The sequence below is a fragment of the Phoxinus phoxinus genome (assembly GCF_949152265.1).
Source record: "Phoxinus phoxinus genome assembly, chromosome: 17".
Classification (NCBI taxonomy): domain Eukaryota; kingdom Metazoa; phylum Chordata; class Actinopteri; order Cypriniformes; family Leuciscidae; genus Phoxinus; species Phoxinus phoxinus.
The window spans coordinates 26,582,546-26,609,678 of record NC_136892.1 but is presented as its reverse complement, the minus strand read 5'-3'; the positions used below and the strand labels follow the sequence as shown (position 1 = coordinate 26,609,678).

Here is a 27,133-nt window from a genome sequence, read left to right as displayed (position 1 = left end):
ATTTGACAGTTAACAGTATTTTACTATAAAATTACAAGAAACATCATGTTAATATTGTAGTATAGTTACAGCTTTTCACTGTGAGGGGAACTTACCGTCAAACTTGAGCATTCTTATTTTTTATGGAATATTTCACTTTTCTTTTTTAATTAATGTACTCTTATAATCTTTAATCATCCTTCCCTCCCTCTTGCAGGGACATGTCTTCTCTTCTCTGATGACGTGTTTACTGGCGCGAGGGCGGGGCAACCTGTCACTCACATGAGATCCACCAATAGCGGACCACAACCATCCAATCAATTCCCAACTGACAATATCAAGTCTCGCCCAACATTTTTCCAGTTCGAGAATCCGTTTCACTCTGATACAGTAAGCCCCAATAGGGAAGAAAAAAGTACCGCATTTTTTAATAAGCATTTTTTTACAGAGTGGGCTGTTCTATTTGCCCTCATCACAACCAAATATGAAAAAATTTGGCATGATATCTTGCCAAATCTGAGGAAGTAACTCCGCATGAGTCTTCTGGAATCAGGGAACGAATGGTGGTAGAACGAATGGCTTGCATCTTGAAGGTGTGACTGAATTGTTTGTGCTTCGGTTTCTAATCCCTGGCACAGACGCAAAACCTCGCTGAGGAGGCAAACACGCAATATCCTCACCTGCCCTCACCTAGCATTAACTCTCTCACCTAGCATAGCCTCCTGGCACCTGTGGGACGTATGTGGAGAAAGGATGAGTCATAAGAAACAGACACAGGTACTTTGAAAAACACACACAGGTGGACGACAAAACAGAGTCTGACTAACCTGAGAACAACACGGGAACCATCCCATTGTTCTCCACCAAAGTGATGTAGCTGCTTTTCAGGAGCAACATTTACTCTGGGATTTGGTGACCTTTTGTTTAGAAAGGACGGTATTGACCCGATGAATGTGACATTTGAATGCACTGTGTGTTTCTGAGGTGCCACGCACCTAGACAGACGGCAAACAAACATACTTTTAAATAAATTAAATTCAGAAATAAACGAATGTTCAGTGTTGAATACAAATCTATTACGTTTATATAAAACTGAGAGAAGAGTCTAAATTATTTTGGGGGGAGTTTAAGAGCCTCTCAGTTTGTATAATATTTTTAATTTACAAATAAAATGAAATTATTCTTTTTTTTTTTGTATTTATTTTATTCAAAAAATAGTTATTTAAAATGTATTTATTTGTACATTTGTATTTGTTTATTTCTATTATGTTTTTATTGTTAATTGTTAAGTTATTAATGTATTATTTTAATGTTACATTTCATATTTTAAACATCAATTACATTTATTTATGCTTTATTTATACAAAAGTTATTTATGTTATTGTTACATTTAATTATGCATTAAAAATTTTATAAATAGAGTTAAATATGTATGTTTACAGTTTACAAACTAACCTTTGATTCCTTAAAAGCAGGATAGGTGATTTGTTATGCTGGTTGAAAATCTCTTCATATCCTGATTGCAATCACTAAGTTAAGTGGTCTAAATGTATTTATATATATTGTCCATGGAAGGCGTAGGACCATAAAATGTTCGTCCAGTCATTGAATTCGGTCCGAATGCAGTGATACGATGTCCTACCTGCCTGTCAACATATGTATTTTCATACCTCCGCACATCTGCTCGCGTAGACATCACGTGTCACCATGCTATGCAAAGTTAGACAGACGTCAGTCACAGAGCGCCACAAACAAAACAGAAGCCACCTTTTACAGTTCCTCCTGAACCGAAACAACAAGCTTGTAATTTGTAAAAGATGGAAACCGTCACGTTATACTTGGAGTGGTTTGTGACACAAATGTATGAGTTTAAATATCAACGCTATCAACGGCAAAATGAATCTGCAGCAGTCGGGTGGTACAGGTCAGAGCTCTTTAAGTTATGTTCATTATTATTTATAGTTGTATAATGTCATGTGCTGTGAGACATAGTTTAACACCGTCTCTCGTGTCGCTTTTGTTTGCTTCCTGCTGTGTGCGTTTATGTGTTTTGGAGGAGGCGTGGCTTTAGAGAAGATCTAAAGGGATGATGGGATCTTATGCTTTCAAAACTAGCTCTCTATTGCTAGCCTTTCCGAAAATTGCCTACCCTACCACTTAATTCCACATTTCTAAGGCTTTCTTCAAGGGCACAGCCCAAGCTGAGACCTGCACAATATCCCCCAGGATTCTCTCTGTCCTAAAAAGAAAAACCTGCTGGTGAAATTGGGGCTTGTTGGATGACCTCGTCTCCAGACTAGTTTACTAACATTGGCGTCATTAGTACGTCTCTGCCCCCCCTACAGTGCTCCTTCTTCCCTGAATGAACTCAGTACGTGGGTCTGATTTTCCCCTTTTAGATCAATTTACCAGCTCACTGATGATTCATCCTGCTTGAATATCTCCCAGGTTGAGACATGCTTAAAGAGACAGCATCATCTGACTGATGTTCACAATCTTCTGATGAATTTGACCTGTTTTGTTTCCATGGATGGATGATGTGGTTTATCTGCAACCCCCATTAAAAGAAATGTGGGTATGTATGGCATATTCTGCACTTTTTAAGAACACTTTTATAAATAAACATTTACACTAAGAAATAATGGTTCTTTTAAGAACTGTTATGTTCTTTAGGGATCCCAAAACTGTTCTTCTGTGGCATCTGAACCTTATTTTTAAGAGTGTATTTATTTTCCTTAAAGTCCTCTCATAATGTTATTAAAATGTCAGACTCCAAAATGGTTGTAATATTTTTCTTTACATTTTTAACTCTCTTTCCACATACTATTTTTGCTACTGTACCTTTAAGATTTCTATATGTAAAAAAAAACCCTGTTATGCTTGGCAAGACTCTTTATACTGGCAAACGTAACACTGTCGTTTATCAGGATGGGCCAAGCTTGTAAATACTGAATATGCATTTATATGCAAATGTCGCATGTCATTTGTCAATGTGCTTATGGTTATGACATCATAACCATAATGACTTCTGAATGAGTAATTTGCATCTTAGTTGAGGTGGACTGTATTATGAACCGATTATGGAAATGTTTAGAATACAGTAGCATATTAACAATTTTCCCTCAAATTTTTGTTCTGGCTGCCAACAGTTAAGACATTTTTATACAAATTTGAATTTAAAAATGACAACAAAACATTTTGGGGAATTATTTACAAGATTGTTATTTACAACTTTTTTTAAAAATAGTATATCATGGAGAGTTCATTTCTGAACACAGCCTTTGTGTGTTTCTGCCTCGGATAAGAAAAAAAAAAGAAGTTTAATTGTGGGATGAAGTTTAAAATAGGATATAGATATAAAGGTGCATTGTGACAACGTTGCAATAAAAAAAGTATAATTTAAAATAATTTGCAATTGTTACATTTTAAGTTGCAGTTGCCTGTTCTGTACTCTGATGCTGAATCTGCCTTTCATACTTTTATTCCAGAAGAGCAAAGAAACCCTGCTTTCCATAATACATCCACTTTAAATGTTTGTACGCTTTCAATAGTATAAAGATGAATGCATTTTAGCTAGTGAAGTTACCTGCTCTGGGCACTGAAAGGGAACAGCTGTGTTTTGTTGTAGGTTCTACACTGATACACACACACACACACACACCATCAGGCCTCCACAGAGCTGACAAAATGCTGGTGTGAGAGCAAATGGACAGATGTGACACTCATTGACTTGGGGATTCGAGCGCTCACTTGTCTCCCTTGTTGATTTTGCCTATCTTTTCCCAAAAACACGCTGAATGTCCAATCCCTCCAATTTTCTTATTCTTTCCATTCTTTCTCTGCTTGTTCCTCTCTGTCCCATTCCAATTAGCATTAGATAAGCTTTTAAGAGCATTCGAGGGACAGAATATAAAGCAAGAATGATGATCCCCAAAAGAGGAGCTTCTATAACATGTCGTTTTGTCTACTTTAAGGAGATTTCTTATGGTTGAACTAGTTTTTGGTCATTGGTTGAGTTTAACTGCTGTATTAAAACAAGATCACACTTAAAATCGTGTCTTTCTGAATATGAAAGGGTTGTGATTAGGCCTACCTACAGCAGAATCACAGCTGTGATGATATTTGGGTGGGAAAGCACTCTTGCGCGAGTGATGCAATTTATACAAATAACTCCTACACACACACACAAACCTAATTTACACAATAAACTACCGTTTGGGGTCAGTAGGATTTATTTTTTAAAGAAATTCATGAAATTGATTGATCCTGAAAAAACATTCCTGTTCGAAAATGTAACCCTAATCACATCCCTACCCCTAAACCTAACCCTACCCATACGTTATCCCTAAAATCAGAAGGAAACGATGAGTGAATAACACTGATGCAGAAGCACTTAACCCAGGTTGTAAGCCTAACCGTGACATAAACTGTAAAAATCTCACATCTGAAAAATCTCAAACCCTCAAATCTGATTGGTTGATTGAAATGTTGTTCCAGGATCAACAAAAATGTTGATCCAGGCACATGTTGCACTTGGTGAAATCAGGTTCTGCGTGTTGGAAACCATGAAAAATAATACTGTAGCAAGGAATGTAAGGAATTCTGGTCAATTAGACCTTATTCGGGAAACGTGATCTTGTACTTAAAACCATTACGTACGTTTTCCCATTCAATTCAAAGCAACAATTTAAGCATGAATAGATTTACACAGAAATAATAAGGTAAACCATCTCCATAGGATGTATGTGCACTATCCTACCAGAACCCCCCCCCCCCCCCTCCCCCCTCCATTTAGGTGTCTCATTAGAGGAAACAGAGAGAGAAAGAGAAAAACAGACACGGAGGAAGTGAAAGACAGGAAGTAAAACGGAAAGACAGTGTTATACTGCAGGGTTAAGAGAAAACAAAAACAAACAATGATAATAGGAAGAAAATGGAGTGGGTAAGGAAATTAAAAGGAGATAGGCAACCCAGAAACAGAAGATATGCAGAGACATGTGCATATATGCATAAGAAAGATTGGATACGCAAGATTGCATATGCATGAGCAACCGAATATAATCGACGTTTTCTGTAAACCTTTCAGGCTCTACCGAACATCACGTCTGCTCTGCGTCGGCCTCTTGATTCACACTCCAGGTTTCATTAAAGCCCATTTAGACTCTGCACCATCTCACACTGCAGCATCGTGATCCACGCGCTAACTCACGTCACCGCTGTGTTTGAGCGGATCAGGGTCGCGTGACTTTATTCAACATGGCGTCTACGGTGTGGTGTATAACGCACAGACCTGCTCACGACAGGATTGAGACAGAGATAGCGAACCCCCGGATTCGCAGCATGTGCCAGCAGAGCAACCTGAGGTCGGGAATAAACACTCGCTCCTCCCCAACAATCAAAACATCTCTCTGAGAAGGCAATGGACGAGGGTGGGGGAGGTTTATGTCTGTCTGACTGGAAATACTATGCAATAATGCATGTGATGTGCAATATATATACAGTAGATATAAATATGCAAGTAGCAACTTTTTTTCATTTTTTTTTCATTGCCTCGCAATAAAGAAACAGCATGGCAGTGGGAGGTCAGAAGGAAAGAGAGAGTGAGACAGGGCTGATAGTCATTTCCCAGAATGCATCAGAGCAGCATGAGAGAGGGGAAATTGTGTGTATAATGTGGATGCTTCCGGGGATGCCGTAAATAAGTGCTTGGTAAAGCCTCTGGCCAGGTTTAGCCTGTGGTTCTGGATTGCTACTTTAAAATGTAATTTCAGAGGTTAGAGGTCCAAACACATGCTTAACCCTAGTATTAAACTGTGATGCAGACTGTTAGCGTTTAGACATACAATGATATTTCCAATCAAATGGCTGTTTGAGGAGAGGTGTGCTATTAATGTTTTAAGCAATCTGACACAATTGTTGCCTGGTGAACAATAAAACAAGCGAACAACATGCCTCTACCTACATTTTTCCAAAACTCCGAAAAAGTGACAAACAATTCACTGCAGTTTCCAGCTGAACACTAGAGGCAGTAAAACACCAACATTTATTTCCTTGTCACATAAATTATGATTAAAGGGGCAGATTATTTGTGCCATTTCTTACACTATATTATGTTATCACCTCAAAACTGTGCATGATTTGTAAACTAACACAGTTACATGATTTGTAAACTAGCATTGTTGCTTCAGCCAATTTTAGCTTTAGTGTTATTCTCTCCTGTTTGCTTTTGTTAACATTATCAGGGTAGAGTTTACTGTACTGTAGATGGTACATTATTTTCAAACATGACAGAATATTTATCTTTTAGCGCCACTAATCGGATATTTCATTTCCGAACTGCCACAAAACATACAACAGGCAAAATAATAAAACATAGCCAGATTTACGTTAATCTGAACATGCTTTTAGCGCCACTTGCTCTACATTTTACTTTGAAAGTGTCGCAAAACGTGCAAGATTCAATGTGCCTGGGTTGGATAAATCCCATAGACTAATACTGAAGAACCCAACCCAAAACATGCTAGAAACTGCATAGCAACAAGCTAACAACCACTCAGAACATCTTAGAAACCGCATAGCGCCAATTTGGGCATCCCACACAACAACCTTCATGATGGTGCGTTTAAGGCCATGTTTTTAGCACTAGGTGTTTTTGGCACTGGTTTTAACACTGGACGTTCTTCTACTTCTACTTATGCTTTCCTGCTTGCAACGCCAAGGTCATGGGTTCGATTCCCAGGGAAAGCAAGAACTGATAAGAATGTAAAATGTGTACCTTGAAATGCAATGTAAGTCGCTTTGGATAAAAGCATCTGCCAAATGCATAAATGTACTATGTCTGTAGAGCATTTTGTGTGCAGAATGTCAATGGAGTCCCTGTCTTGGCTAATACAACGGTAGATGGGCAGCAGGACACAATAGTAATGAATCAACCGTGATTACTGTTTGTTTTACTCTTCCTGAGAGGGTACATCTGTATTTCAATTAGGTAAGATCAGAAAGCGTCGACTCTGCTCTCTACTTGTCCTGGCTTGGGCGTCTGCCAGCTGAAGAGGAAGATGAACCGGCTTTAAGAGTTTAATAACACACAGGGAACCAAAACAAAGAGAGATATCTTTCTTCTCCTTAGTAGCTACCAAACCTCCTTGAAACTAACCATATCTGATGGTTTCAATCTTTTTTATCATGCAACACATCTTCAGTGGCAAAAAAGGGTTGTCTGAGTTGGGTTAACTTTCAAAACATAAGCTGTAATTTACTGTACAATTGGCTAGGGATAATAGCAGGTGGGAAGCAGAAACATGCAGTGTTTTTTTCTGACAGAATTGACCTTAAAGTGAAACAACACTTGTAAAACAGGTCCGTTTGGGGAGGGCTTGCATACCGCATGCGTCATGTAAAGATTAATGCTTTGTACTTTAGCTTGGGGTGTCTCAGACAGTGGTGGGAGTGAAGTTCTCTAGCATGAATACTGAGGCAGTCAATAGTTTTGCTCAGCTGCTCATGCAGCGTTGAAGAGGTCGGTTCCTCTTCCCGTTCTCGTTCCCCAATGCGGCTCTTGAGGTGTCGCCAAGGGCTAAGCAGCAGATATGATTACCTTAACCCCCAAATAAGTCTCTCCACCTCTAAAGAGCATGTGTGTGAGAAGTCTCAAGCTGAAGAACAACATATGAGCTCAAAGCACCTTGGGTCGATTGCTTAACCCACTTAAATGTGCACAACGTCAACTAACATTGCTACTCGTTCATACTGGAAGCTAACAAATCCAAGACGTGTTACTAAAGGCCATCTGCATCATAGTTCGGTCATGCACATACACATATACATATACATACACACACACACACACTGTCCCCTCACCTCCTCCCACTGGTGGATGTATCTGATGAGGCGCGAAAGCCTGAGAAGACGGAGCAAGCTGAGGATTTTGGTGAAGCGTACGATACGCAGCGCTCGGGCAGTCTTGTAGACCTCTGAATCGAAGCCTTTCTCCACTATTAGAAAGATATAATCCACCGGGATGGAGGACAGGAAGTCTACCACGAACCAACTCTTCAGGTAGTTCATCTTAATGACCTTCGGGTCCAGGATGATCTCCGAGCTCTCCTCGTTCACAATTCCCGTTCGGAAGTTCATGACCAGGTCCACCAGGAAGATGGTGTCCGAGGCCACGTTGAACACGAGCCAGGTGGTGGTGGTTTGCTCGGAAAAGAAGGTAATTCCCACAGGAATGATAATTAGATTCCCCATCATCATGATGAGCATTATCAAGTCCCAGTAGAACCTGCAGGGGAGATAAAAAAAGTGACGTGTTAATGTGGGACCATGTTGAGGGAAAACCGTTTCTCTCCCAGCTTAGCAGTGTTGTGCAACATTCAGAATTGAACAATTGATTCCCTTTCAATTCATGAATGTGAATTTGAGTTGATTTGGCCACACACCATAGGAAGTTGAATTGGAATATGTAAGAATGACAGTAAGAAGAATTTACTAGACTGTAATTAAAACACAGTAAAATGCATTCTGGGAAATAGGTGTTTTCTACCCTGGTCCACAAAAAGAAATGTATGAAATATGATGAGACACACATATACACTACCATTCAAAAGCTTGGGGTCAGTGAGAATTAAAAAAAAAAAATATTAATACTTTTTGCAGCACAACCGTTTTCAACATTGATACTAATAATAAATGTTTCTTGAGCAGCAATCAGTATATTATAACCATTTCTGAAGGATCATGTGAGTAATGATGCTGAAAATTCAACAACAAAACAAAATACATTTTAAAATATATTAAAATAGAAAAGTGTTATTTTAAATTATTACTGTTTTGAGTGTGAAACAGTATTTTCCATCAAATGAATGCAACCTTGGTGATACTTCTTTCAGAAACATTACACATTTGCTGTTTTCTTCAGCAGGTATGCTGAATTTTTGGTCAAACGTATGACTTAACCATTTCCATTACCTGATCTATCAAAGCTTCACCCATGAATTGACTTTACAACCCCCTTCAAAAGCACTTGCACATTCCCTCCCGTCCCGACTCTATTCCCAATAGCAGAAAAACGCTAGCCCTTTTCAGCAAGAAGATGATGTAGCAGGACTAGCAAGATTAAATCCCTGCTCTTTTCCGCTGGAATGCCCTCATTCCGACGGCCCTCAGATATTTGTGATATGCTATTTCTGTGGGTTCTGTCTAACAGACTTCCTTCAGCCTGCAGTCCGCACACGGTGCTCTACAGCTCATTTCCCTGTCGCTTTTGATATCACCGCCAACACTTCCTGCTGGATTGTCGCCCTGTGACAGCGCAGCACGGCTCGCGCTTTGCTCTCTGGATGAGGAGGCAAAGAGCCACAGGACCGAAAATGAAAGAGGGAGATTGTAACATGAGAGGGTTTCCCTTTCTTATGAGTGTTGCGTGTTTACAACCGTCTGTGTGTGAGATTCTGCTTTGCTTGTACGCAGTAAGCTAATTAAAGGTACAGGGTGTAATTGCTGAGCCAGCAGCACATGCACCCTCAGGAATTAGCCTGTGTTTTGAAAACATGTGAATGGAGCCACTATAGGGGTGAATGGAATTGCGGGGGCAGTTTTGAAGGCGTTTGTTGATGCAGTACCACCAACTGCCTGCTGGGCCCAGCAATTATACAATGTGCACTTTATTAATGCGTATTGCTAACAAGCTGGCTGAAACCAATGCCCACTAGCTGACTAGTTATTTAACGCACTTCTTACAGGGACCATCACCTTGGAGAAACCTGAGGTTAGATGTCTTGATCAAGTGCACATTTGGGATAGTTCACAGATTGTTCCAGAGAGAGTTTGAACCAGCAAACTGATATTTCGGTTGGGCAAATTTGGCTGATATTAATCATTTTGAGATTATTGGCGAGAAGCATGAAATCTTACTTTTGATCTAAATGTCTACAAACAGACCTTTGGATAATGGGAAATGCACAATTTTTTTTCATAATTTAAAAAATAAAATTATTGCAGCTGCTATACTGTAAATATCTCTCTCTCTCTCTCTCTCTCTCTCTCTCTCTCTCTCTCTCTCTCTCTCTCTCTCTCTCTCTCACACACACACACGCACGCACACACGCATGTTGCAATATCGACGGAGCAATAATTTTATAAAAATAGTGACTTTAAATTCAGAGAATTCAGCTTTGCCATCACAGGAATAAATTGCATTTTTAAATATATTAAAATAGAGCACAGGTTTTTTTTTTTTTTTTTTTTTTTTTTAAATAGAACTGTATTTTTAACGCAACTTTAAAAATAAGAGACTTCAATTGAAAACATTTAAAAACAGCAGTGTATGGACATCCGAAATGTAAATATACTGGCATTATCAATTATCAGCATTGGCCATTGAAGAACCCTTTTCAAAAATAATGTAAAGGTTTACAGTACATATTGAATAGAACGATTTTTTTATTTTTTTAAATGTCCTTTGTAATATTCTTGATATTTCCTTCATTTTCTCTCTTCACCAGTGCATTAAACTCATGCGAGAGATTTTCAGTTGCTTGGCAGAAGATGAAGCACACAGCTCGTACAGCGAGAAAAATCGCATTATGATTTCAAATCTTCAATGTTATGTAACAAGACACACTGTGTTAAATAGACATGCAAAGAATTGAAAGACAAAACAACAGCATTTGGACTGACTGCTTATTTAATTGATTCCAAGTAAGCATATTTATTCTGAGATTAATTTTCAGTTTGAAAAATAATTATTCTTATTTAATTTATTTATATTTATTCATTCGATTGAATCATCATCCTTAATGCAAATTCCCTCTTGCTGATAATGCTGTCATAATCACCATGTCCTTCCTGACAGGACTCTCTCCCGTGGGCTGTTTTGATATCTACTGGTCAAGAAGATGCTTCTGATAAATAACGAAACATCAGTCAGCCTCCATTTTCATGTCTTGCGTTTGTCTGGCAGACCAGACATGTCCCTGAAATGGCTACAGACTCTGCAATGCACATACAAGTCCAGTCGATAAATGAAAGTTGTGCTTCTAGATGTATATTTAGCACAGGTTAAAGACTTCCATTGTTGTTCGAAAGTGCAAATCTAATGTTTGACAACAAGCCAAACCCAACACAAGTAAAGTAATTAGCAAACATTGCTATGTTGGCGGTATTACTCGTGCCACCTAATGTGAAGAAATCTTCCTCAGCACAAAGTGAAAAATAGACCGTTTTTATTGTCTGCCGTGAGCAGACATGAGTCAGCTCTCTGAACACACTCGCATCGGAGTCCAGCAGACAATGGAAGAGGTTTTAACACTTTACCTAAAGCCTTCATTTAATATGCATTATACAAGTATTTTAATGCATTAATTCTGCCTTGTAAGGCTCCTTTTAATGCATTATGTGGTCTCATGAATAATTGTAACTACAGTTATAATACATCTTTAGAAAGTATAATGGACTAAAATATTCGACAAACAACCAATTTCAGATGTAACAAGGAATCTGTGAATATTATAATTAGTGCTGGGCAACGATTAATCGCGGTTAATCGCATCCAAAATTGTGTTTACATAATACATATGTGTGTACTGTGTATAATTATTTTGTGTATATAAATACACACATATGCATGCATATTTTATATATATATATATCAAATATATATATATATATATATACATTTAGCATATATATTGCAGCATTTTGCAATGCTGCGATATATATATACAGTATGTACATGCAAATATTTCTTAAATATATACTGTACATGCATATGTGTGTGCAAAATAATTATACACAGTACACACATATATACGGTAATATGTAAACACAAACATTTATTTTGTATGCGTTTGATTCACGATTAATCGTTGACCAGCACTAATTATAATGCATTTTTACTTAGGTTATATAATGCATTAAGGCTTTCAGTAAAGTGTTGCCGAGATTTTTTGCAATGCTGCAATGTTCAGAGGTCAGCGCATACACACACACACATGCTGTAATTGCATTAATGTAGCTACTGTGTCTTGTAAAGACCAAAGCCAGACGTATTTTGACGGGCGCCGGGCTGGCCTAGAGAACCACACAAAATGTCCTGGCCGCTGATAACGGCATACATCCATGAACTAAAATAGATGCTTTCAAGAATCCTATCTCATGCTAAAAACCCCTGGCTGGTGCCTCCGATGTGGCCGGCGCACTTGGCTGTAATGGATCTGAGCGAATGAGAAAAGCTCTCGGCCTTGCTTTATAAATATCTACTGATCCTGTATCAAATAATTGTCTGTGCTTTGGTCCAAACAGGCATCTTTGGTTAATAATATCCACTTAGGTTATTTTTATTTTTGGGAGCTCTAAATAGGTGAAAGAATGTATTTTTGATATTGCTTATGCTGTTGGTTGCAGTATAGCCAGGATTGTGGATGCAATGCATGTTGAGTGTATGCAGAGGTATATCGAGTACTCGTATTGAGAGGGTTTTGATAAGCCGTTTCGCTTTTGTAACTGTAGCCTTGACAACCGACTGACAGACAGGCTGCATTGTCAGAGGTGGGATGGTTGCCATGTGACCATCTGTCCTACTGGTGAATACTAAAGACAAGCATAGAGGACGTGACCTCCACACAACGGTTGTATATGCTCAAATGCGCTTTTCTATCCCTCTACAGCTGCTGCAACTTTACCCTAGTGTGAAATGTGGTTCTTTAAAGAAATAATGTACACACAAAAAAAAAAAATTCTGTCATGTATTAATTCTCAGGTCATTCCAGAACCCTTCATATAATGAATGTGAATGAGGCTGTCAAGCTCTCAACTTGCGCACTAGATTCCGAGTATTCTGAAGTTATTCGATAGCTTTGTGCGAGAAGACATAAAAGGTGTTTTTCACTGATAATCTTCCTCTGCGGTGAACGGTTGTCTGGCACAACTGCATCATTGAGTCACTGAGTTGAACTCAAGGACCGAATCAGCTGGACATTCTGAATCATTAATTAATCACTCAAACCGGTTTTGTTACTAAAGTAAATGATTCGCTCATGAATCATTCATCGCTGCTTATGTCATACATATACAATGCAGAAATTACATATATATATAATTTTTGCATTATAATATATGTATGTATGTATGTATATATATATTATAATACTAATGTATATATAAAATAAACATATATATATATATATATATATATATATATATATATATATATATATATATATATATATATATATATATATATATATATATATATATATATATATATACATATATATATATTATATATATATATATATATATATTAGTGCTGGGCAAAGATTAATCGCGATTAATCGCATCCAAAATAAAAGTTTGTGTTTACGTAATATATGTGTGTGTACTGTGTATGATTATTTTGTATATACAAATACACAGACATGCATGACTATATTTAAGAAAAATGTGTTGTATATATGTATAAAATATGCATATTTATATATAATATAATGTATGTATAAATATATATACAGTGTGTATATGCAAATATTTCTTAAATATATACAAGCATATGTGTGTATTTATACAAAATAATTATACACAGTACACACACATATATTATGTCAACACAAACTTTTATTTTGGATGCGATTAATCGCGATTAATCTTTGCCCAGCACTAATATATATATATATATATATATATATATATATATATATATATATATATATATATATATATATATATATAATATGTTTATTTTATATATACAGTAGTATTATAAAATATACATGTGTATATATATATATATATATATATATATATATTATACTATATGTATTTGCATGAAAAAAGGGAATTTCAGAGGACATGTTTTAAAGTGCAAGACGTAGAAGGAGAAAAGAAGAGTCATAACGATTTGGAACAAGATGAGGGTGAGTAAATAGTAAATAGTCATATTTTTTATATATACTGTAACTTTTTTGGGTAGACATGAGAGACAGATTGCTGTTCACCTGCTATGGCCTGTTTGCAGACCTCTGCAGTCACACTGCATTCATAAATTGGGCAGTTTTTAGCATTGCATCTGAGAAGAAAACCCGACTCAGGCTATTTCAAGATTACCAAGGGGCATCAATTTGAAAAAAAAAAAGTGAGACACGCAGCCACAAAGACCTTCATTAGACTTTGGGACACGTCTTTGAGACAAGCCTCCAAAAAGCAACAGCAAAAAGCATCAATAATGCAAGACAAACTTGCATGCCCCTAAAAATAGAGGTTAATCTGGGTTTAGAAATCAGAGGCCGTTTGATAGGGAGAAGGAATCTGCTCACATACAAATCATTATCCTGCTTTTCCACAACCTGTGTGATTAATTTATAAGCCAGAGATTTGACCCAGGCTCATCTGTTACCTGATAAATCCTGCCACTAAAAAAAAAACTAAAAACAAAGTCACTCGAAAAGGTGAAGGAATTCTGGAAAAGTGACGTCAGTCACGTTTGGAGATCTTCCATAGATTTTCCTTCCCCCTGTGAAGAATTGTGTGCACGGCAATAGGCTGGTCAAACAGGGAAAGCAAGTGACAGATGACATGCAATATGGAGGACCGATAAAAGGAACACACGACTGAGTCACGCGTGACAAAAGCCGATGACAAAAGGGCCCGGTCCACATCAAGTCAAGCATGAGCCCATTCTGAAAACAATGACTATTGAATCTTACTAACCTCCTATTAATCTTTAAAGAACCACACTGGGATATTGAGTTTCCCTGATGCTTCAGAACCAAAACAGCACATGTGAATGCTGTTGTCACTCATGTGATGTTTCTGGTTCCAACATGTTCAGCTCACAGCTGTGATGTTATTGCAAGAAAATTAGGAAAGAATTTCCAAATTTCACAACATTAACTGAAAAAAAAGCATACAAAAGAGCAGTTCCCTGAGTGGGTGAGAAAGGAAAGCCATTGTAAATGAGCAGACAATACCGAAGCCTGCCAAGTGTAGCCAGTATCGCACGGCTCAGGCTTTCTTCCATTAAAAGCAATAACGACAGTCATCCTCCTATTTGCTTTCTGTCCACCGTCTCCTTCTCCATATTCTCCTGTTTTCTCTGCCTCACCTGTTTTCTCCTTTTATGGTTCTTTCTTTGATGTAAAGCCTATTTGGCAAGTGCGATCAAAGGCTCAATATCGTGTGTACCACCTGCAGAACTGAAGCATGGCCATCTAAAGGGCCATTCACACAGAACACGTTTTTCCATTCCACTGCACTATTTCTTCATTGTTTTTCAAAGTAAACGTGCAAGATGGACGTCTTTAAGCGTTGCGCTCACGTCTCGTGTCTTTTGCAGCGTCTTGCACATGACACGGCATTATTTTACAGATTATTTTTCATGGCATCTATTTTATTTTAGCTCAAGCTAAAATAAGTTCAACTTAGAAAGGGGTCATGACATGAGAAATCAAATTTGCCTTGTTATTTTGACATATAACAGGTCTTTGTACCATTAAAACATCCTGCAAGTTTTATAGTTTAAAGTGTCCTCCTCAGCCTATAGCTTGTGATATAACACAGGCAAATTAATTTGCATATGTCTGCCTCCAGAGGAAGAGCAATTAATAGTTTTACATAATCGCATTATAGGCTCCGCCCACTGGTGTTCAGTTGCTTAACGGATGACACTTGCCTACACTGGGTATGAACGTCACGTCAAAAGCAAATAAAACCCATTATAATCATTGATGCTGTCTTAACTGGATACAGTATACAGTCCACTTTACTCCACAAGCTTGAATTTGCCGACAAGAGGAGTAAATAGAAGAAGCATAAAGGAATGTTTGCTTTGACACATCCCGTTTAAACAGCTCGTTTGAGTCTCTGTAAAGACTTCAGAAGGATACCAGCGTCACGACCAAGTGATTTTTTTTTTTTAATGGCAGCTTTTGAATGCAAATTGTTTTGTAAATTAGGCACACTGTAATGGAGAGTTCGCAAAGAATCTTTTGTTGAAAGATGAAGCAGTCAGCTGTGTTGGATCACAAATAGTAAGTAAACGATTTCCTATTGCGTTGTCTGTGAATGACAAAATACTTCAAAACTTCAGCTTCATTTCAGTTAACAAAAATACAAAGTTCTGTCATGAAACTCTAGATGGCACAAGCTAATAATAGGTCCTTAACTCAACCTGCTTGCAATCACATCATTCTCTATAGGGCACAGCTGATTGGTTAATGCTGCATCAGTTCAGTAGCCAATGAGCTCGCTGCCCAATCTTCAAATAACTCTGTCAGCATTTGCTATAGCAGTTGCAGCTTTCAGAAACCCTCCACCGTCCCCAGCTCCACCTGTACAGATCTGCTTCAGGTCATTCATATATATTGTACAGCAGCAGCTTCCACCAAGACCAAACATATCAACACTGTCATATCCATTACCATGCCAAACACTCTGACAGAAATGTTTTAAATAGTTTTAGTTAGCAATAACAAAGTTATTTTTATAAGTTAGTTTTATGCAGAAATGTCGATTTAAAGGTTACTGATTGATCAAAAAAGTCTTTGAAGCCGAAATGTGTAATTTCAAACTCCCTCTGTCTGCCATTGGTCAGTCGAACAGTTAGTCCCACCCCCAAAATCACTCCATTGGTTGAGCTAGTGTTGCTGTGCCCCATCAAATAGATCAATGTTTTGAAAGTGCCACAGATCCAATTTTTGGTGGAAAATTAACTTATATATATATATATATATATATATATATATATATATATATATATATATATATATATATAAAATATGTAAATCTGTATTTTGACATAAAAAAAAGCTTTAATTACTAGATTCTCAAAATGACCTCCTCAATAAGAATATCTTGCAGCAAGCATATGATTGCTAAGCAGCCGCGTCCTTTGTACATTATGGCAGAAAGGTCAATCACGTTACATCACAGGGTTCAGAGCGATGTTAATCTCGTTCAGTGTGTGTTGGACATCTAATCCGATCTCACCTTCTCTCATCCCTGCTCTGATGTTGGAGGGCTTTACACAAACCATTTTGATCTGTTTCAGGGGTGGCATAACCTAGGGACCTGCTGGTTAAAGACCTGAAAGGTTGTGGGATTAAATCCATGAACTATCCCCGTTGTGCTCTTGAGCGGGACATGAGTTGCTTCCTGTAATAAGTGCACTGAGAGTCGCATAGCATAAAAACATCAGCTAAATGTCAAGTAGAAGTAGCAGTGGAAATTTACTTCCAGTAGATATGATGGCTCATTCCTGGTGTGCAGTATTGACTAACCTCTGTACCTTTAAAAAAAGTGATATATGATTGTGTTGCAACTTAAATTATTCCTATATATTTCTAGGGTACAACAGACTTTTACTGGAGAAGCACTAGTAAGTAGATATCGCCATCTTTTAATCAATTTCTGTTCTTTTATCAAACAGGATAAAATGTTTTAAAGTCAAACCAACTACGTCACTTACTGGAGGATGATGTCATCACTTTTGTCAGTTAAAGGGGTGTTACAGAAGACTAACAAGATGGAAAGTGATATTGAAAACATTATTTGTTTAGATAAAGAAAAAATAAAGAAACACCTTGAGAATTCCTTAATAAATAGCCTAGTTTTCATGTTATAGACATGGCATTTTCTCAAACTGAGGTTATGATTTAAAATTCATCCCTGTTTACTTATACAATAATTATGATATTTTAAGTAATATGCATACTGGCTATTATAATAATTATAATCATATTTTATTCTCTATGTTAAGACTTATGATCTTGACTTGAAAATGAACTGCATATTAGGAATGACCCTGCTTTTGGTAGTTATAGTGCCTTGGGAGTGCAACTTTTAAATTGTTATGTTCTTACATGTTACACATGATATGCCAACGCAAAGTACATCAAGCACGTGGAATAAATAAAACAGTGAGGCAGGTGGGAGTCGAGCTAATGACCCTGTAAGGGATAAAGTTTTCCGCATTCATGGAGAGCGTGGAGCTGTTTTCAGCACCATGGAGAGCGTTACGGGCAGATGGGAAGTTGAAACTAATGATCAGACATGTTATTGTTTTCTTTCTATCTATCTATCTATCTATCTATCTATCTATCTATCTATCTATCTATCTATCTATCCCTATCTATCTATCTATCTATCTATCTATCTATCTATCTATCTATCTGTCTGTCTGTCTGTCTGTCTGTCTGTCTGTCTGTCTGTCTGTCTATCTATCTATCTATCTGTCTGTCTGTCTATCTGTCTGTCTGTCTATCTATCATCTATCTATCTATCTATCTATCTATCTATCTATCTATCTATCTATCTATCTATCTATCTATCTGTCTGTCTGTCTATCTGTCTGTCTGTCTATCTATCATCTATCTATCTATCTATCTATCTATCATCTATCTATCTATCTATCTATCTATTTGTCTGTTTGTCGGTCTACATTGTAAAAAAGTTTATCTACACAATTATGGTAAAAAACAGCTTTGGTTGACATAACTTTACTGTAAAAACATGACAATGATGTTTTGAGTATTTTGCCGACTGTATAACTGATTTTTATAACTGATGTTTGCTGTATACCAACATATTTTAGCTATTCGGGTGGTTACTGGGAAAATTTACAGATTATCTGTCAGGTGGTACAACTGAAAGCCACATGATGACTTAAAGTTAATCAAAACTGGCCTTTTAGCAAATGTGAACAATAAAAATAAGAAAGAAATTGGATGGTTTTTGCACAACTTTCTGGGGAAGTCTTGTTCCCCATAAATAATGCGGTTAATTTTTTTAAATAATACAACTATTTGTTTTACAGTAAACATAAATCTTTTATTGTTTATTTATATTTTTACAATATATGGTGAGGTTTCATATATAGTAGGTTTATACTATATATATATATATATATATATATATATATATATATATATATATATATATATATTCTCTCTCTCTCTCTATATATATATATATATATATATATATATATATATATATATTCTCTAAATATCTATATCCCTATTGATTTATTGAGGTGAGATACTAACTGAAGACTTTAAACCTCCAAATGGACTAACCAACTCCAATTGGTGCACAACAATGTAATAATTCCATTCCTAACAGACTATTTGACAGGAATTATATGATAATTGCAAATGATTTGTCCGTAGTAGTCTCATTAGAAGTATATAAGCTAGTCAAGTTGTGCATGAAGCATTCTTCTGGGGGGGGCATTGGGTTTGAAAATCCCCTCCTTTCACCTGACTAACGCGATTAGCGTTAAACTGCTTTAGATCAACTGTCCCAGCGCTAAAATTGGCATGGGCTGTTACCTGGTGACAGCCACACGGGATCATGCAGTGCCACGAGATAAAACAATAGAATAATCCGCGTGTTTATGCCTTAAACAAGACGTGATCTCGCAGCCACCATCGTTCCTCCTCACGGCAGACACTAACAGCTATGTGTTTACAATGCCAAAGAGTGGTGCATCATTCCCTGCGCGCACCAGCACGTCTTATACAACAGCAGAATGCCCAATGATGGCAGGTCGGAGACGTCCCATGATGACTGCCGTGCCATTTATTCACCGAGATGACATTCACCCCTACTCATGCCAAGGACATTGCATGCGTTCCGGTTCCCCGAAACGCCATGCAAAATGACTGCAAACGCGCCGCGCGGCGCACGCAGAGCCCATTTTACATTGACCTGAGTGTGCGTGGGAAGGTGACTTTCCACACTCCTTACCTAAAATCACTATAGGGGTGAATGATCCAATATCCAGCCGTCTGGACTCTCTCCTGCTCTTTCTCCACGGCTTTCTGACTCCCGAACATCCGCAAGGAGAACTTATTCACCCCGGGCTGCATCATGGCTCCAAATTGCCGCTGCATAAACCCGGATTGCCTGGACGCGGCGTCTATATCGTCAAAACCGACCATGGCTTCTTCCCGGTCCCCCTTGCCACCCACTGAGTTGGCGTGGTCTTTCATGTTCTGGCTCCCCATGCTGTTCTTCAAGATCGAGTCTTGCCTCTGGAACACATTATTCCCATCCACTTTCTCCTCTTTGTTGCTCGAAAACGAATTGGATTTGTCTTCCATGGCGGTTTCAGAACGTGCTGTCTCCGGGTGCGGAGGACAGGCTACGCGTAAAAGTCGAAAGGAGCAGCTGGCGGCTCTTCTGTTTCATTGGACGTCCCTCAAACCACCGCTGCCTCCAGTGTGAGTGCTGCTGCACAACTGAGAGGCAGAGTCGTGGTGAACCCGACAGGATCAGCTTTCTTGGGCTGCTGCCATCTACTGTCGGGATTGAGCGCGGCCCGCGTCCCGTTTCTCTCCAAGCGTGTCGCGGACGCACTGCGCTGCGCGGATATGCTTCCAGACTGAAAGGGTGCCAAAGGAATACAATTTGAACATGATGTTGTAGATGCAAATCGGGGTTATGTAAAGCATTTGGGAAGGGCATGTTTTATTATGAGGTGAATTGAAATGGCAATTATATTATGAAAGACTAACATCTCTGTGGTTAAGACGATCTATACAATCTCAAATGCCATAGGGGTTTATGGAATGACAAGATCGAGTATCATTTTTAAGTAATTTATACATATATTTTGTAATATAGTAATGGTATACTCTATTATGGGTATTTTGATATAGGTATCAATAAAAATATTCGTGTTTTAAATTGATTTATTTATTCATTTATTCATTCATTTATTTATTTTTATTTTTTTATTTATTTTTTACAATCCGGTGAATTAATTACAACTGAATGGTACTTCATCTCATTTGGCTCTTTTCTCTGTTTACTTGATGGCCACAATCCAAAAAATTATTATTTGAACAAAAGTCTGGCATCAGTCCAAAGCCAACTTCACTTTATGTAACAGTTTAAAAACAAAAGTCTGTAAACAGTATAACATATTATATACTGTATATTATAAAACAGTTCTGACTGGGCTGGCAGTTCTGATTGGATGGGCCATTCAAAGTCATTGTAAAGAGGAAATTCCAGAGGGAATAGCAACCCAATCATTACATTTAATCATTTAGCAGACGCTTTTATCCAAAGCCACTTACAAATAAAGAACAGCACAAGCGTTTTGTCATACAAGAGCCAACAATATTCAAAAGCTGACAGAAAAGATTAAATGTAAGTGACCAAAGTATAAAGCCAAATCTTTACCGGTTGACGCATTTATCACATGATAAGCCTACCTTATATCGCCAGCCCTATGGCAATATTTCACATTTATATTTTAAATTCAAGACTATCAACCTGGTTGCAGGTTAAATCCACTGCCAGGGACATTTTGAATCCTAAGAAATGTTTGAGATATATGGCTAACTAATCTTTCTGGGTCTATAAAACCTGCTTTCATCGGATTCTTTCAACCATGAGAGAACCGATCCCTAATAACACTGGAAGCACTGGCCCTGAACTGATAGTTTTCCCAAAATAAAGCTTTTCTTGTGAGTGATCTGATACCATTTGTGAGAAATGTGAAAAAGTCTACTTTATGGACCCTGCGAACATTATCGTTTAATAAATGGCCCTCGGTGCATTAAGTGCATAAAACACAATATTTAAATGTGTAGTATTTGAATTTTGTCTTTCAATGTCAGCTCATCCAATTGATTTCATTCTTACAAGCTGTTCCCAGTTGCAGATAACCGATTTACAGAGGAAAATAGGGTTGTGTTGGTTATGATGGTGGTTTGTGCATGCTGGACAGTTGTGTGCCAGTTGTGGAAATATAACAATGCACATCCGGTTAAAACTGGTGAATTGATGAAACCAGACCAAGTCCACCTGCTACCCTGCCGTCCTGCTGTGATGTGAGGCTTAAAACACCACATTTTCCCATTTCATACATAATGATTTTGAACTTGCCAAAATCAGAAGCTATGGTAGATTCTGTAAAACTGAGGCAATTTCGGCATCATATGAACTGCTTGTTTACCATATTATAACAACAAAACAGTGGTGGATTGCTAGCACTGTCATTAAAAAGGTTTTGAAAGCTTTATACACTACACCGTTCAAAGGTTTGGGGTGGGTTCGATTTTTTAAAATGTTTTTGAAAGAAATCTCTCATGCTCGTCAAGGCTAAATTCAAGGGAAAAAATGAAATATTGTGAAATATTACGATTTAAAATGTGATGGCAAAGCTGATTTTCATTAGTTATTACTCCAGTCTCACTGTCACATACAGTGTATGGGAAAGTTACCTTTAAAAGTCAGCAGCAAGGACATTATTTAATAAAGTGAGATTACGTAAAGTTGTGTAATTTAACATATTTAATTATTTGTGTCGTTATTATTTATATTTTGTTGTACATTTTAAAATAATGTGTTACTTTAGTTACTTGAAAAAGCAATCAAATTATGTAATGTGTTACCCCAACACTGGTCACATGATCTTTCAGAAATAATTTTTATAAGCTGATTTTGTGCTCAAGAAACATTTCTTATTATTATATCAATCAAACAGTCATGCTGCTTAATATTTTTTGTTCACACCATGATACCGTTTTTCCAGATTCTTTGATAATTAGAAAGTAATATTATAAAGCATAAACTGGTGGCATTTTATGATTTATAATATTACTGATTTAAAAACCTGGGCACAGATGGTTGTGGACTATTACAACATAAATGATGATTCACCGCTGGAAAATCTGTGTTCAGGGAACTTCCTGCAAATGGGCATCAGTCATATGAAGACTATCCAGCATAGCACATTTGGCAGTGAGGTCATTATATAAGTTAGCCAAATTAAAGCTGACATTCCTTTTATTGCCTCCGTTTTGCTTTCAGCCAGAGTTTTGCCTGGATTAGTTGGCATACCAACTGTTCCCTTACGGGGCAGTCCAGAATGCTTGTGTAACTTTAGTTTCGGGGCGATGCGTTGCGTAATTTTGGAACACAAGGTAATAACTCTCAGAGACTGACCACAGAGCTTAAGCGTTGGATCACGTGTGTGGGGGGAGAAACTCTGGCATGTGCAAAGGTCTCGCTGGACCAAACTGCAACAGATGAGACCAGTGAAGGTCATTTCAAATCACTGCTTTATGTTTTTTTATATATCAGAAAATGTGATTTGATGCTCTGAGGCTAATTAATAAAGCTGAATTTGGCACAGATGTGGGAAGCTGAATTGCTTAGCAGCCTGTGGGGCTAATGTTCTCATGTCACTCATTCGATATTTTATCTAGATGTGAAACATTACATGCTTTTTATACCAGCTATTCACACAACGCATAGACTTCCACCAAAAAAAAAAAAAAACGGACTCTTTCTGCTTTGTCATTACACACACACATTGTAATGCATTTAGTTTGTGGTCATATGTTGGCTCACGTGACACACACACACACACACACACACACACACTTTTATTTGAAAGACAGATGATCAATTATCAAATATATAATGATGAACTCCACAATATATAATTCAATAATATACAAGTCTGGGATTGGCATCAGGTTTGAAGCACTTTGAAAATATAATAATTAATGTAATGAGGAACATCTTCAAATGGTGCAGTGCATGTAGAGCTCTTTCTGTTGTTCTGAATATCAGCAACATTTTCTCTCTCATATTCTTTAACTGTAATCCTATCTCAGATCTGTCTTGTATCATGGGCCGTTGTGTCTGCATTATGGCCTCAGGGGAAATAAAGTACTATTACTCTGATTCTGTCTTGCCATGTCAGAGCAGCAGAAAAACGAACAGGAAACGGAGGACTTTCCTGTTTTAGTTTCCATTCGACCTTGTGCTAGTTCACGTTCAATGTTTTCAGGGCGGTTTCACCTTAACTCCACTGAATAGGAATCTGTTATCTGGATTAAGGGAATTATTGTTGAGCTCTCTGAAAGTTTATGACATCTCTCTCCCTCTGTGTTGTCCTCTGATAGTTCGCCCTTATTGGACAAAACAAGCTCCTTGAGGAAAGACACATTATTGTCAGTCATCTCTTTTTGACATCTAAAACATTGGATAAATGAGAGACATCTTTTTGGACATCATTGTATCACCTTTGCAAGAAAGTAGCCTATAGCTCAGCTAGCACAATTACATTGTAAATATGTTGTTTAAAAGCTGTGAAAGTGTTATAATGCCAGTTTTGTACATAGCATATATTAAAGGGATATGACACCCAAAATTAAAGCTTTATCATTATTTAATCACCCTCATGTCACTCCAAACCAGAATGTCTGTCTTCTCACAAAGGCCAAACTGTGATTTTTTTTACAAGAATTGCCTGGCCACTGCCTGGCCACCAATGAAAGTAAATCCAAAATTAGGAAAAAAAAATTAGACATCATAAAGGTATATATTCCAAATATATGTATAGCCTATATTTTGTGTGTGTGTGTGAACTATTCATTTAATAGGCCTACAGCAAGATTTTTTTTTTATTATTATTTTTTTTTTTTAGATATCTAATAAATAGGCCAACATATTTTTAAAAAAGTTGCAGAAACATTTTATAAACTAATTAATTGGTATTTGTCTTTGCAACAATGTTTTTGACACATACAGCTTTACGTTAAGTAGTCCCGCCCCTGCTACGCTCGCTGACTGCGCTCGTTGTGTTTTGTCTTCCGGTTTGTATCCACAGCACGAAAGTAATAAAGTAATGGGTTTATGAATGAACTGCTCGTTTAAAAATATCCCCGGTCTCTACTGACATTTGTTATGACATCGGCTTCAAACATTACAATGCTCACGATAACTTTCGTTAACTCTGTCTACATCAAGTAAATCCACCTTACCATCGAATTACTCTTCGACAATCATGCCATCGAAATATTTTACAGAACTACGGCAAAAACGGAAGTTCAAAGACAAAACTCGAAAGATGGCTGCGCGCTTGCTTCTCGGTGCATAGCACAGGTAAGACCAATAATAATAAAATAGCTATGAATTCGATGTGGCTTTAGTTGCATTTTAAAACATTCCACAAATGTTGCCGATTTTGTTGCTAAAATATTAGGTATTTTCATATTTCCAAAATGTTTAATACATAGGCTGACTTATCTAAGTCATCCGCTTCCGGTCAAATGTAAACTGCATGTAATTTAGCCAACATTGTAGCTACTGTGATGTAAAATAACTGCTTTTTATAGTAGGCTACAGTATTTTCTAGTAAGCAAGGAAAAATATAAATAATACTAAAAGACAATATGAATAAACGTGCTGTTTGGTTCCTACATCCACTTTAATGTGAATTCAGATTGGTCTGTGATCTTGTTTATGCATCCTTGTCCTCTGCTAGTTCTGGTTTGCTAATGATTGATGACTTTACTTCAGACGAAACTGAAGGTCAGTTGAGGGCCAGTACTCTCCTTGTGAAGTCAAGCTCTCCTTCGCAAGCCGTTCAGGCTTTGTCTGACTTGTGCATCCATGAAAATACTGTAAGTGTTCTGTAGACTAAAGCAATCAAGTGGACTCATTGCGGTATGGATTTATCCACCTTGACAGAGGGGGCAAAAGAGAAGCATCAGGGCATCGAAAATGAAATTGTCCTTCCAGCGGCCATGAGGCATTACCTCTAATGTGAGGACATTACTTGCAGGAGAAAGTGAAGAGAGAGAGAGAGAGAGAGAGAGAGAGAGAGAGAGAGAGAGAGAGAGAGAGAGAGAGAGAGAGAGAGAGAGAGAGAGAGAGAGAGAGAGAGAGAGAGAGAAAGCAAAGGAGGTGGAGAGAGAGAGAAAGCAAAGGAGGTGGAGAGAGAGTAGACTCACATTAGGCGGTTGCCTGGGTGTTGCTATGCGGTTGCAAGGCTGTTTCTATGTGGTTGCTAGGTGATTGCTTAGAGAAAGGTAAAAGGACAGAGATGTGCAGGCATATAATAAAGACTGATAAGGAGTGTGAAAAAGACATAAAGAGACAACCTTGGTCAATACTTCATGGTCACTTTGTTTAACTGCTAGAGTAAGAGCTTGTCTGTGTTTAAATGGGACCTCTGACTCAGCTCAGCTTCAGTTCGAGTTAGTGAACACTATTGAAACAGCATTGGCCATTGTGTTGTCTCTCTTCACCTGCACTATCAGTGTTCAGTTGCTGCACTGCAGTCCATCCATTGAGAGAAAGAAAGAAAATCCCCAGTCAGAAGTCAGCTGCTCTGCATATAACATTTCAACATGAGCTTGTGTAACTTCTGAACCTGACTGACAGATATCCAATGCCAAACCTCACAGTATTGCTGCTTTCCAATATTCAAATTATAATTGTACATTTATTTTAATGTTTAATAATAATTACCCTAAGTAATAATCAATAAAGTATATACTATAGTATTCTTTATTGATTATTGTTACTTAATAATAATTATTTAGTAGCCTAATATTTTTTTTTGTATATGTAGAAAATCAATGTTATTAAATTAAGTTATATAATAATAATAATAATATATTTCATGTAATTGCTTATATATATTTTTGTAATAATATTTTATATATGTATTAAATGAATGTTATTGCATTTTATTAAATTATATAATAATAATACAAATATAATAATTAGTATATTTTTATTTTATTAATGTTTAATATGTAATATACATATATACTTATTATGAATTATTATTTTTATTATTAATTTAGTAGTAATATTTGTACATATGTAGTAAATTAATGTTATTAACTTATATAATACTAATAATTTATATATTGTTTTAACCATTGTTACTTATTATTGTTATTAATTTAATAAGATTTCTTTTTTTTTTTCAAAATAACTATTTATTTAATTGCCACAGACTTAAAAAAAAAACATCATAAATCAAATAAACTGCGATATGTCACAGACTAGCTATTCCTGTTTACCATTAAGTAAACAGTGATGAGAGCATGCAAGTTACTTTTATTAGGTTATGCTGATTCTGATCTTGTGCCCAAAAAATGCCATCTCAGTTGTATACAGTATATACTGTTTGGTAAAATCTTAAATATGATTTAAGGGCAAATGCAGATTGATCTAATGTATTTTTCCACTCTTCCAAAACTCTCATGGGAAATACACTTACCTTTTACATAAAGAGACATGTGTTTATTTTATATAACAAGACTCAGTATGTGCAGTAAGTTGTTTCCAAAACATTTCCTTTATATGTTTCATCTCACCTTGCTTTTCTCTACTT

General features: G+C 37.0%; 1 protein-coding gene across 2 annotated transcripts in view; it reads right to left on the bottom strand.

Annotated features, from left to right (window-relative positions):
• Nucleotides 1–20,549, bottom strand: part of hcn1 (hyperpolarization activated cyclic nucleotide-gated potassium channel 1) — a 98,365-nt gene extending 77,816 nt beyond the window's left edge. For both annotated transcript variants that reach the window (XM_079586125.1, XM_079586124.1), the window contains exons 1-2: nt 19,723–20,549; nt 7,840–8,263 (exon numbers count right to left, since the gene is read on the bottom strand). In XM_079586125.1, the coding sequence (XP_079442251.1) occupies nt 7,840–8,263; nt 19,723–20,078 (780 nt within the window). In that variant the 5' untranslated portion in view covers nt 20,079–20,549. The remainder of the gene's footprint in view (nt 1–7,839; nt 8,264–19,722) is intronic.
• Nucleotides 20,550–27,133: the final 6,584 nt, after the last annotated feature.